Raw genomic sequence first — 12,467 nt, 5'->3', positions numbered from 1 at the left:
TTCATTTTGGATATACTTAAGTACTGAAGCCTAAATCATCAGGCACATTGCAAATCTCTCTCAGGTATGTGATATAAATGAGAAAGAATATTGTCATAACTAATTTTTTTTGGAAATCACTAAATTTCTGTTGTAGAGTACCAATTTTATGGTATACACAGCGTGTCATTCATCAGGACAATGGAAATGAAGGTGTCATTTGTCAGATTCTTCCAAGAAAATGGTCATTTATGGAATCAAGGTAGCTAGGGATAACTGCTCAAGAAAACAAATTTGCATTGAAAATTACATTAAGATTAATGTTTCAAAAATACCTGTCTCAAATATCAGGCTGCTCCATTTGGTTTGAAGGAGTTTTTTAGGAGTTTTTTTTTGTTGGTTTGTGGACAACTTGCCATGTTTAAAGCAGAAGTGGGTAGTAACATTGCCAGGCAGGTACCGTGAGTATGGTGAACTGCACTGGAGCTCCCCTCAGGTCACTCAGTGTCAGCTGCACCTCTGGGACAATGCAGGAGCACCCCAGTGCCTGGCAAATGCTGCCACTGGTGCTGCTATCCCATTATTGCAATGCAACAGCACCTGGGACTGCAACATTCAACATAAAGGTGCTCACCAAAAGGCACTGGAACAAAACTGCAGCTGACATTGGGAACAGCTGTTCTCTAGGTATATTCTATTCCAGGTGTATTCTATTCTCTCTCATTGCAACAAAAAGCAGCTGCTGAAGTGGGAAGGGGGATCAGGCTGATAAGCACAGCGAGGTGTGCTCTTATGAGCCATATAGCAGAGAAACAAAGGAAAGAACACCATCAGGAAGACAAAGGGCTCACATCACCTGCACAGGCAGCAAAACAATGTACCCTGGTTACCACAGAAGGGCCAGTGCTCCATGGACAGAGCAGATGTAAGCTCTTTCCAGTACCTGGGCAACAGCACACAAGCCCATAACAACTGCAGCAAAAGGCAATTTGTTATAGAACAGGCAGCTCTCAGTGTTTTATAGTTTGAACTAAATAAATTCCACAATGGAAACTACCATGTAACAGTACAGCCAAAGAATCTCTCAATGTCAGCCAAAGGTTCTGCAGTGGATTGATGGCAATCTGTCTGTCCCTGAAACAGGCCCAACTCAGAACACTTTGACGAGGAGAGCAGCAAATATCCCAGCTATTTCTGTAGCAGGAGGAAAGAGTAACACCAAAACTGGATATGGAAAAATGCAAAGATCCTTCATGGCAATTGCCTCTCCTGTCTGTAGTGAAACCCAAACTAAACCCTGACAAACAGGCAAACATCAGATTTTAATTCACCAGTAACCATTTAGAACAAAAAAATTCAGAGAAAATTATCACTATCCATACCATTAAACACAATCTCTTAAAAGCTACTCAGTTGCATATCAAGAATGGTAGTAGGGACTATATTGTTATTCACAAAGTATTTGAAAATATGTCCTTCTGTTCTGTGAACAGGAGACTGGTGATTTTCCAGTATTCCAAACACCTAGAAAGTTTTGGAAAACTATTTTAAAATCTAGGCATTTTGATGAGATGATTATGTCATTTACCTTGCCTTATCTTTGTGTTTGGACAGGGTGCTAGAAAACATCATGTAGATACCCTTTCCAAAGAAAGGTTGGAGCAGTTGAGCTTTCAGGAGATATTTTGCAGGTCTATAATTCTACAATCTTCCCTCCATCCCCACACACACAAAGAAAACTGTGTCTACCTGTTATAGAGAAGAATATCAGGCTTCCAGATGAGTCCATCAGGAAAGCGGACATTCTTCACTCCCGGGTATTCAGACACGTTCCACTGTAGGTAATGATCTGTCCAGTACTAAGCCATACACACAAAAAGCAAGTTAGGTCATCTCGTCCACTGGTTTACTGTAGTTCTCTAGGGACTGGGTGAAACAATGGGTGTTCTCTTGTATAGCTTTGGGGAGTGAATGTTTGGAAAAAGCAAATGAGCACCTAGAGCACAATGGAACTCATAAACCTCTCATTTCAATTCAGACTGCAGTGCACATAACAGCCTAGAAGAGACTTGGGGTGCTTGTGTTTTATTGTTAAAACTGTCTCAGGTGCCAGTTTGGGATTGAACTGCTTTTATAATTCATACAGTAACTTCCATTATCTTTATCTTCATAGACCATGTTATTTTCTGTGGTTGGAAATTCTCAGGTTGTAGTACCTTGCTAATAGCCACGGGGTAGAGCAGCCAGCATTCACTGCTGACAGAAGATGACTGTGATGACACAAGGTTAATGCCAGCAGAAGGTCTTGGCAGCTCCTGGGGCCTGGCGTTGGGCAAACTGAGGCAGCTGCTCTGTAGCACTGCTCAGTCCCACAACTTTCCTCCCTGGCTGACACTCCTGCACTGGAGGTGGCTGCCCTGGGGCTGCCTGTGCTCCTTTCAGCCCAGGCCTGGCTGCTGGCACAGGCAGGCTGGCACAGGCAGGCTGGCACAGGCGCACCAGCGGTGCTTTGATCCGAGCTCAGCACTGCTAAATCCCACACTCTGCCATTGCAGCATATGGTGGTGCACAGCCATAAACAAGAGCAAAGCCCCAGACTGAGCCAGCTGAGCCCTGTGGCAGCTCCAGCAAGCTGCTTACCTCCTGCACTCCAGGGAAATAGCATGGGCTGCTGCATTTTCCTGAAATTGAGGTTGTACATCACTCCTTACTATGCAAATGACTTGTCATCATACTAGGGTGGTTTCTGTTGTGCACCAAGGGTATAAGGAATATAGTTCAATTCATTTTACAAAATTTACAAAATGTTCTCTCATGTCCATGCTTCATTATAATGGACTTCTCTGTATCTCCATTACTATGTTGTTCACATTAACTTCACTTGGCTATAGGCATCACAGTGAAGACTTGTCCAGATTTACCAAGCTGTTGCAATGCCAAATGTTAATTTCTTAAATGTAAACTTTTAAATGGGTGAGTAAATGTACAACAGTTGGACTAGTGGTCCTTGTCAAAATGTTTGATAGACATTAATGTCAGGAAAAATTGCCATTGCATATTGTGGAGGTAAATGTTATTGGTCATTCTCATGGGGTATTCACATCAAACTGGTCTATGTAATTCCTTGCATTACTGTCACAGGCAAGTTCTGGTTTGATACACCAGGTCCTCAGTTAGCTTCATGCTGCAGGTATTCAAATACATTCTCGTACCTTTACAGCAGCACAAATGACCATTTTGATGCATTCAGCACAATTAATAGCATTCATCATGCAGCTTTTGTGAAGCATTTATTATACTTATTCTTGGCCTGCGCTTCTATATCTCATTTTTTACAAAGACTTTGTAGCAAAACCAGACAAAAGATCTGAGTTGTGCACTGTTCTTTCCTTTAGCTTTACAGATAATCATTTTTTATGGAACTCTTCAAATTTTTGGCTCTGTTCATAGTTTTTGTATTCACTGTTCTCTAGTTAAGATACATGTGTTGCTCACAGCCATCTATACACAGCTTCTGTAAGCTGATCAACTGCTTCTCATATTTTTTCAGGAGTTCTACATGCATTTTCCCAGTAAACTGTTTTACATAAACTTCCTGGTTGACAAATGTCACTGTAATTTTTTTACCACTTCATCTCTGTGTAGTGTAGAAGTCCTGAGATGCCAGGACACATCTGTTTTTCCTGAAGGCCAGCAATGTAAGCAAACAGGCTGTGTGGGTTTAAGGCACTGAAAGCCGTGGCTCTCGTGGCTTTGGGTGACTCGTTCTCAGGAGCCACCAGAGCAGGTCAGAGCAGTCGTGGTGGCAGGGCTGGGACTGGCAGGCTGTGTTCACTGCCAGCTGAATGCATCCTGGGTATCAACAGATCCAGTCATTTCCTATCCCAGCTTGCATTAGGAGTTACCATGGCCACTGGACTGTAGCTCAGGATGATGCTGAGTGACGTAAAGACAGTCCAAAGGCAACAGAAAACTTAATATTCAAGCCTGGGTTAGAGATAATGTTAAGCAGATTTTATGGTTGCTCGGTTAGCCCTGTGTACAAAGTGCTCACCCATCCAGCATGATCTGCTGCATTTTGCTTTAACTTTAGAGCTACTGTTAAAGGAGCTGAAGCACCTTTAATTTGGATTAAAATAGCAAAGAGCTCAGGGTGCTTTGGTTAGTACCAATCTGTGTGATTAACCAAGGCTCCTGCTATAACTTAGATCAAGTTTTAGATTTTTGATACTGAACAGTATTGCCATGGAGATAGTGGTCAGATGAAATAGTCTGCATGTATAAATACTAGATTTATATTCCCCTCTCTCTCAAGTTTTTTTTTCTATTTAAGTATTTTGGGGATAATTACATAAAATATATTTAAGATACATTGCTGATTGTACACACGTATATATCAAGGTTTGCAGTGGAGACAGATTTCAAGGAAAAACTTATTTCAGATCATTTAGAATAATAAAGTGACATATGTTTGCCTTAAGCATGCTTTGAATCTGTCTAGAACATCATTAATAGACAGTTAATAAGCAAACACTTATTTTTATGTGTACACAAGCCATGAGGAATGGCTACATTTTTTTGTAGTAATCAAGTGTAGTTCATTGCAGTCTTAATGTGCTTCATATCCAGTATGTGCTAAGGTGAATAAATCAAAAGAAATACAGAAGGTGTAATATAATCAAAAATTTCCTAAGGGGAAAAAAAACCAAACTCAAAAAGGATAAGGATGCTGTGAGATAAAAGAGAAGGAAAATAAATTACAGCCTCTTGAGTATGAATTGTTGTCTTTTTCACTGGTAAGAAATCATAGCAACTATGGTCTTTGTAGCTAAAAGCCAAAAACATATTATATTTGACATTTTTAATCTTGCTGTACAACAGGCCTGTAAAAAAACATGAGTTGAATGCTTCTTCCATGACAGATTTTCTTTGTGAGTATATGGAATAGTCATGCTATCCTTACAGGTCATCAGAAGAGTCTTTCATTTGTTTCCAAAGGCCTACCCCAATGCACAGGAGGTGCTCTATCTAAAATGTTACAATAAAAGAAAAAATAATGCCTTTAAACTGAATGAGCTGGTAAAAAAACTGAAAGGTGTAAAGTTTCTGTAAAAGCCATGTGATTGGAATTATAGAAATCTTCTGTAACTTCCTCTACTTAACCCAAACAGTTCAGTTTCTGTAATACTGATGGGAATTCAACTAATGACAAATTCTCATCCATGCTGCTAGAGATGGAGGAAACTCCATCCTGTCTATGCAGAGCTCAAGACAAAGCTGTGGTGGAAAGGTTTGTGGATACATTAGGAGTCCACAGGAGTCAGCATGCTAAGAAGCACCTTGTTAATTCTGAGTCATAATGTAACCTTTCAGAGAAAATAATTTCAAAATACTCTCACAAAGTTCTTGAATTGTCTATTATTTGTTCCATTTATTAAAAAGTGAGTAAAAATTGACTCCTGCCCAGCAATACTGGCCATGAATTAATGAGGACAAAGTTCTCTGCTGTGGTATCTAGTGGAAGCAAAGAAAATCTGACATGGAATTAGGAATCAATTCATATTTTCTTACAGACCTAAAAACTTTCTAAAATTCAAACCCCTCACCAGATTAAACTCTAAGATTGAAGGGAGAAAACAAACATACTTTGTTTCAAAACTTACCATTTGTAGCCAAATATTTGTTGTTAATACTTGATTCTTTTCATCCTGGAGGGAAAGAGGAGAGGAAGAAGAAAAAAACTACCACTTGGTACCATACAGATAAAATAATACCATTAAATTTGTTTGTCTATTATAAAATAGTCAGTGTGCTAAAGTACCTTTCATGGCAATGGGACTCATTGCCACTCACTTAATGGAACAGAAGTTTTCATGGGTACTTTTTAATTTCAATTTTACATTACCACAATCTGTCAAACTGTTTGGGGGTATCCTTGTGCCAGACTGGTCCCTGGGGCTCCTTCCTTAATAAAGAATCTCCAAAGGCAAGGCAGATTACAGTAGGGGCTGCCTGTATCACCTTTCTTAGGAGCAGCCCTGTCACTAATTAACCTTATCCACCAGACATACGCAGGGAGTAGAAAAAACAACGAGCAAAGTGTGGCAGAGCTCAGGTGAGGTGTGTGGAGGCCATTCTGAAGAGCTGCTTAGCAGGCAGGCAGCACCACTCATGTCAGAGGAACTGTACCAAAAGTGTTACATCAGCTTTACCAGAAAACTATTGTCAGGGCAGGATATTATCATTCTTTGAAGACCTTTCCCCTGGACTCCTGTGGCTGTTTGATGTAAGTTCAGGTGACACAGCAGGCATCTTAATGCTGAAGTTGTAGACTTTAATTCTTTACTGCTCAGACACAGGAAAATATCAGTGACCTTCTTCTGTGGAGGTACCGTATCAGCATCCACCTGGGTTGTTTGAAGTGAATGGAATATACTATATATGCAGTCACTATTCCACATTTTCCAATCTGAGCACACAATCCCTATCCCAACACCAGTCAAAGCTCCATTTACCGTCTGAGAAAATGTCTTAGGAAATTCAGTCACCTGTACAGCCTCAACTGCCAGAGTTGTTCATATGTCTAGTCCTCATATGTCTAGATCTCTGAACTTGTCTGGCACTCTTGAACTTTAATGTCATTCCTAAATGCCAAAAAAAAAGGCCAAAAATATTTAATCACATATCATACACTAAAAAAAAACTTTTTTAATTACATGCTTTTACTAAAGTTTGATCTCTTTCCTCTTCTGCTCTTGTTTTGTGAATTACTAACCAAAAAAAACTCCTGAAAGACCTTTCATTGCAACCATTTTAGATCAGCACAATATAGGAAGTTACACAGCATGTAAAATCAAATACTCTGCAAGGGACAATGGCATTTTTAAAGCAAAGGAAGCCTTTTGATGAGCAGCATCAGTAAATGTACGACATTGTTACTAGGCTATGTATAATCACAACTAAATGTACAGCATACAAAAAGAAAGATTTTAAATAGAGATGGCAATGTGCATGAATAAAGTATACCTTCATGCACATTTTTGCCTTGCTTTAAAACAAAAAGTAAAACAAAAAATATAAATAATCACAGACCACAGTCATTCAGCACTTTTCCTCTCTATTTTCTGCTTCATCACCACCATGAGCCTTTTTCAAAATTATCTCAAGTGAACAACTCATTTAAATGGCATCCTGGGGAAACAGGTCTCTAACCATTTGGTTTCAGAAATCCATTATTAAGCTCCACTGAATCTGCATGGTGAAGGCATTGCTGAAGATGTCAGCTAGGCAAACCAGTAATTAATATAATACTAATACTAGTAGCTGCTATTCTCTAGCTGCATAAACATTAATTTGGAACCTCTCTCAACAACCTGCTTATAGAGTTAGAGCACTACAAAACTAGTTTTGGATCTTTAATTCATGAATGAAGAAACAATCCTTAAGAGATCATTCACATCACCATGAGCTGAAGTCTAATGAGAAGGGTTGCCAGTTCAGGGTGTGTAAAACCTACATGTTTCTATTTATTGCGGGCAATTTTATGTGAGATGGAAATACTGCCGATGATAAATTATCCTCCAAAGTTCAGTAGCATTTTCCCAAAGCTCTGTGTGCTGTCCCAGGTGAACATGACAAGTTCCTATAATGTAATGTCCTGGCTCAGCACCTGAGCAAAGCTGAGAGCACCACTGCTGGGTGGTTTCCCTGCACAGGCATAACTGGCTACTCAGAGGTGCAGAGCAATTCAGAATCCATTATGTTGTGGGAAGCCTGTTTCAGGACTATTAGCTGAATACCATGTATTCCTGCATGGTTAAATCCTGAGTTAAACTCTCATTTTATTCCCAGTGTGATCTCTTTCTACACATGAGTGGCCCCAGCTTTAAAGTAGCGATGTTTTAAAAGGTCCTGCTCAGCAGCCAGAAGGAGATTGTACTGAAGCCGGAGTGCTGCTGGTGCTTGAGCTGATGCTGTGCCATGGGGATCTGCTGGGAGGGCCTGAGCCCACAGCACAGGCATGGGAACTATTTCAGGAGTAACAGGAGGCAAATCTCCTGTCAGTGCACATCACAGAGCCAGGACAGAGAGCAGCCACTGAGCACTCAAAGTAGCAGAGCAGAAGGGGACAGCAGACTTCTGAACCAGCTGTGCTGCTGGCAGCATGGTTCAGCTGCCTGCCACTGCCAGGCACATGGCAGAGCATCGCAGGTTGGCATGCAGGACACTCTGCAAGAATATTCTGAAAGCCAAGAGTTATTCTGAAGTGTGATCTTTCACTCAAACCTAGCTCAAGGAGCCTATTCTGAGAGCACTGACTCAAATGTGACTTGTACTCTGAAGACAAGCCCTGAGTAAAGATGGCCCATGCTGTTTTCATGGTATTTCTTTCTGTTATTTGAAGCATTTAGTCTGAAAGAGAGTTACATATGAACTATGTAATTTCCACTTGAATCACTATATTTAAGGTTCCATCAGTGTTTGAATCATAAATCCTACCATTGCTCCTCAGCTATAAAAACTTTACTGCCTGCTGAGGTTTGGTTTATAGCAGTTCTGAGTTTTTAATACTGTTTGTTGGAGCAAATAATTTCCAACAGTTTGTCATTATTGGATTGATTCATCCATCACTAGAGGAAGGGTTCTGATTTTAGAGAATTTGTCACTCTCTGTGGCCCCAAGTGAAGCTGGTAAGAGGTGGGGCAGGAGACATCCTGCAGGGTTTCTCCCTGCTTAGGAGAGTTTTTTGGACACTGTTTTAAACAGCAAACTACATTAACGCTCTTTTCAACAGAGTTGTGCAGTACCATAAAATAATGGATGGGCTTCAGATGCTTCACAGAAGTTCACCAGTTTTTGTCACTTCATTTTGTAAACATTTACAGAACACTTTATGTGTTTCGAACACAGAAACAAGGAAGCTCCTATTACAAACCCTTTCTGCTATAAAGGAGGAAAGAAAAATGGCTTCACGGTATAATCTGAGATGTTGGAGAATATTCCCAGAAGAGAATGAGACCTGACACTGTATCATGTTGTTTGGATTGGTGTGGTTTTTCCTCCATACCAGCTGCTTTAAGTTACTTGCTGTTATGCCAGTACTGGCAAAATAGCCCTGCTAATGGAGAGTTAGGTTTCCTTGGCATAGTGGGAAGTGGGTGGAAGCTACCTTGGTCTATCCATAACTGCAGTAAAGATCTGAGAGGACAGACAGAAAATTGCTACTGGTCTGCTTGTCATGTTATTTTGTGGAAGTGCAGTTTAATGAAGGGAAAGTAGCTGACATCAGGAGACTTGAATGGTCCTTCATTCATTTTTGAAGGTAGAGGTAATAATTTCTGCCAGTCTTTGAAGGAAATTGCACTGTCTCCATTCTTCCAGGTCCCACCCCTTGTTTTGTATTTTTTTTTCAATTTATACAATCCATCAGCCTGATCACTTTTGGAAATAGTTACCAGAGTCTCAAATTATCCTCCCCTTACCTTGATGAATCCTGTGTTCATCAGAATATATAAAAGAAGATACAGAAATTTGATAATGCTTTATGAAAGGTGTTAGCCTGGACATTATAAATTCTGTAATGACATCTGTCAACTTTAAAATGGATTTCAGCACATGTAGCATCCACACTAGAAAAGCTTCACAGCAACTGGAAGGGGAAAAAGAATTAAAATAAAACTGCTAGCCTAGAGAGTGGCATGCAGTGATGTGCTGATGTGCAGCACCTAGCAAGAAACACATACTTCCCAGGGACTAGCATAAGGGGATATCCTGACTAAAATCTATGAGCTGTAATTTTTGCACTTCAAATTCAGATTATTTATTTTTACGTGGTTGAATCTCACCTAAATTACAGAAAAACTTATGGCTCTTTGAACTGGGCTTCAATTACTTTGACTCTTAATAAAGGCTTTGTAAGAGCATTTAAAAACATCACATGTTACACCATAAAACTATGCTCCTGCTCGGTACCCTCTAGCAAAACTGAAGCTAATAACTGTAGTCTGAAGTTAACAGCACCCTGACAGCCAGTGAGAAATATTTAAGACAGTTTCTTAACTGATTTTCACTTTTGTGTGCTTGAAAGTCATCCTACTGAAACCAGCAGGTTTGTCAGTTCATTAGCTCTTATTGTCTCAGCACTTGCTCATTAAACATTTTCTACATCTGATCCACAGTGTCAAATTACCTGTGCCTAATGACATTTCCCCCCCATCATTTAAAATCCTGTTATATTTAATTTTTGCTTCACACAGCTTGGGGTTTTCTTCCTCTTCCTTTTTAGGGTCATGCACCGAGCTCACTAAATTGTATGTGAAAAAGGTTGTTCAAGAAATATAAAGATGAAGAAAGTCAGTGTACATGATTTGTGATATTAAAGATGGGAGTTCCTGATGCCTCTTTCCCACCTGACTTCCTTTTCACCATTATAGGGATAGGCCAGTGCAATTACCCTGCACTGACAGCAATAGACCTGTTTATACAGTAAAATGATTTTGACTCAGCTTACAGCACATATTTCTAATTATGGAGAAAATGCTGTGTAAACAGTCATTACCACTGCATAAATAATATTAATTATATTCCATGATCCAGCATGTGAGATTCAACATCAGGAACAAACAGAATGTTTCTGATTTCTTAAAAATAGGTGCAAAAGAGAGAGAAATACTCCATAAAATGTCAGAAGTGAAAAATACAAATTTTTACTGTTGCACCACATTTTTTGAGACTATTTCAAATTTAAACACACATTTTTATTTGATGTTTTGACTTTTGCCATACCAGTGACAATTTTGTATAAAACCAGAGCTCTCACGTTTATGACTTAATCTTGTAGTGTTACAATCTCCTGCTGGGAAAGCCAGGTTCCTTCAAAACCACAGCAACTGTTGCAAACTGTGGTTCAGCCAGAGCTGAACAGCAAGGTCAGGATGCTGTGCCAGTTCTGCATGACCTGGCCCTGGGGTGTGAATGTAGAACAAGGGTCACTCCCTCTGCATCAGCTGCTGATTTGCCCTGATTCTGTTGCTGCAAAGAATCCCCTGGAAGCTGGTCTTTATTATTTTGTGCTCAGCCCCTAACTAGTGATGTTACTGAAAGCTGAAGATGTTTAGGACATCACCTTTCCCACATTCCACTGCAAAGCAAATTTAGCCCGAGGCACCTTCACAGCTAGGATGATACCTGCCTGATTCTAGCCACCCACTAACTCAGGCTCTGGCTCCTTCAGACTTTTAGGGATAATTGCAGCTCTGCTCAGGATTTAGTTAAGTATCTCCTGTAGCATTAAGGTGTTTTATAGTGAAATCTCCAAAACCCAGCCTGAAAATATCTTCATTACTTGGTGTGCTTCTTGAGCTTTGATTTAATTTTTTCTAGCTATTTTTAATCAAAGTATTAAACTATAAAGGCCATTCAAAATGTGAGTAGTTAATGAAAATGAAATTTGAAAACTTCTCTTGCACTGAGCTCTTAGGTTTATTAGATTTGTGATGGATTGCATACGAATGGCTCTTCATGCAGTCTGCATGCTGGAGATCTTTGAAATAAAGAATGGCTCAGGAGAATTTTTCCTGACTGGGAAAAGTGGAGTTTTGTTGATAGAGATAACACAGACTGGCACAGATTGCTGCCATTATCTGTTTTGATTTTTTAGAAAAGCTGACTTTGGACTGTAAATTTAATGAGGAACAAGGCAATAAACGGCTACTTTGGGGCTAACCGAAATACGAAATTGTTATATATGGGAAGCAGGTAGAGTTTCCCTCTATGAACATCTCCTCCTCCATTAATTTGTGATACAGTGAATAAAAGCTATTGAAGTCCCCTAATCTTTAGCATTTTCCTGGTTTGGTCTGGTTTCACTTATTCAATTATTTGTATTTTAACTCAGGTGTTTTACCTTTTCTTTCTTATTGTCCTCCCCACCAGAGGAGGGGCCTGAGTGAGCAACTGCATGCAGTGTTTTAGTTTCTGGCTGGGGTTAAACCATGCCAGGCCAATTCTCGACTCAGCCTGCTGTCCTGAGCATGTTCCATAACCCTGAAGAGCAGAGTGGCAGTACCAGATGCAGTGACAGCTCCTCTGTTTCCTGTCTGAATCCTGTGTGTGGTGTGGCAGATCTGAACAAGAACCAAGGCCAGAATGAACAGCAGGAAAAGAAAATGCAGCAAAAGACTGTGAAAAAGCTGAAAGCAGAGTGTTAGGGCTAATGACTGTTATATGTGTGGGCTCAATTTTATAAAGAAATTTGAAATATTTGTAGGAGAGGGTCATTGTTAATCCAGTGAAATTTCCGGCATGGGACAGGTGGGATTAAGGTCTGATTCTGCACTCTCACTCTATTTATTTTTTGTTTTGTTTTGGAACCGTGTCCTACATTCAGTAATTCATCTGCCTGGCCATATTTCCTAGAACTATTTCTTCTACAAATCAGGGAGTGGGCTTTACTATAATGCTGGATAAACCAAACATTCCAGCTCAAG

General features: G+C 40.0%; 1 protein-coding gene across 3 annotated transcripts in view; it reads right to left on the bottom strand.

The window, feature by feature from the left end:
- The window catches only part of LOC131583318 (neuronal acetylcholine receptor subunit alpha-7), a 45,450-nt gene that overhangs the window by 20,457 nt on the left and 12,526 nt on the right, over positions 1–12,467 (bottom strand). For 2 of the 3 annotated variants that reach the window (XM_058847279.1, XM_058847277.1), the window contains exons 3-4: positions 5,643–5,687; positions 1,729–1,838 (exon numbers count right to left, since the gene is read on the bottom strand). In XM_058847279.1, the coding sequence (XP_058703262.1) occupies positions 1,729–1,838; positions 5,643–5,687 (155 nt within the window). Of the gene's footprint in view, positions 1–1,728; positions 1,839–5,642; positions 5,688–5,800; positions 5,925–12,467 lie in introns of those variants that run through there. The other variant, XM_058847278.1, reaches the window with a different exon arrangement.

This window comes from Poecile atricapillus, chromosome 11 (assembly GCF_030490865.1).
Source record: "Poecile atricapillus isolate bPoeAtr1 chromosome 11, bPoeAtr1.hap1, whole genome shotgun sequence".
Classification (NCBI taxonomy): Eukaryota; Metazoa; Chordata; class Aves; order Passeriformes; family Paridae; genus Poecile; species Poecile atricapillus.
Note: the sequence above shows the minus strand (reverse complement) of the source record. Positions and strands in the feature narration are given on the sequence as shown.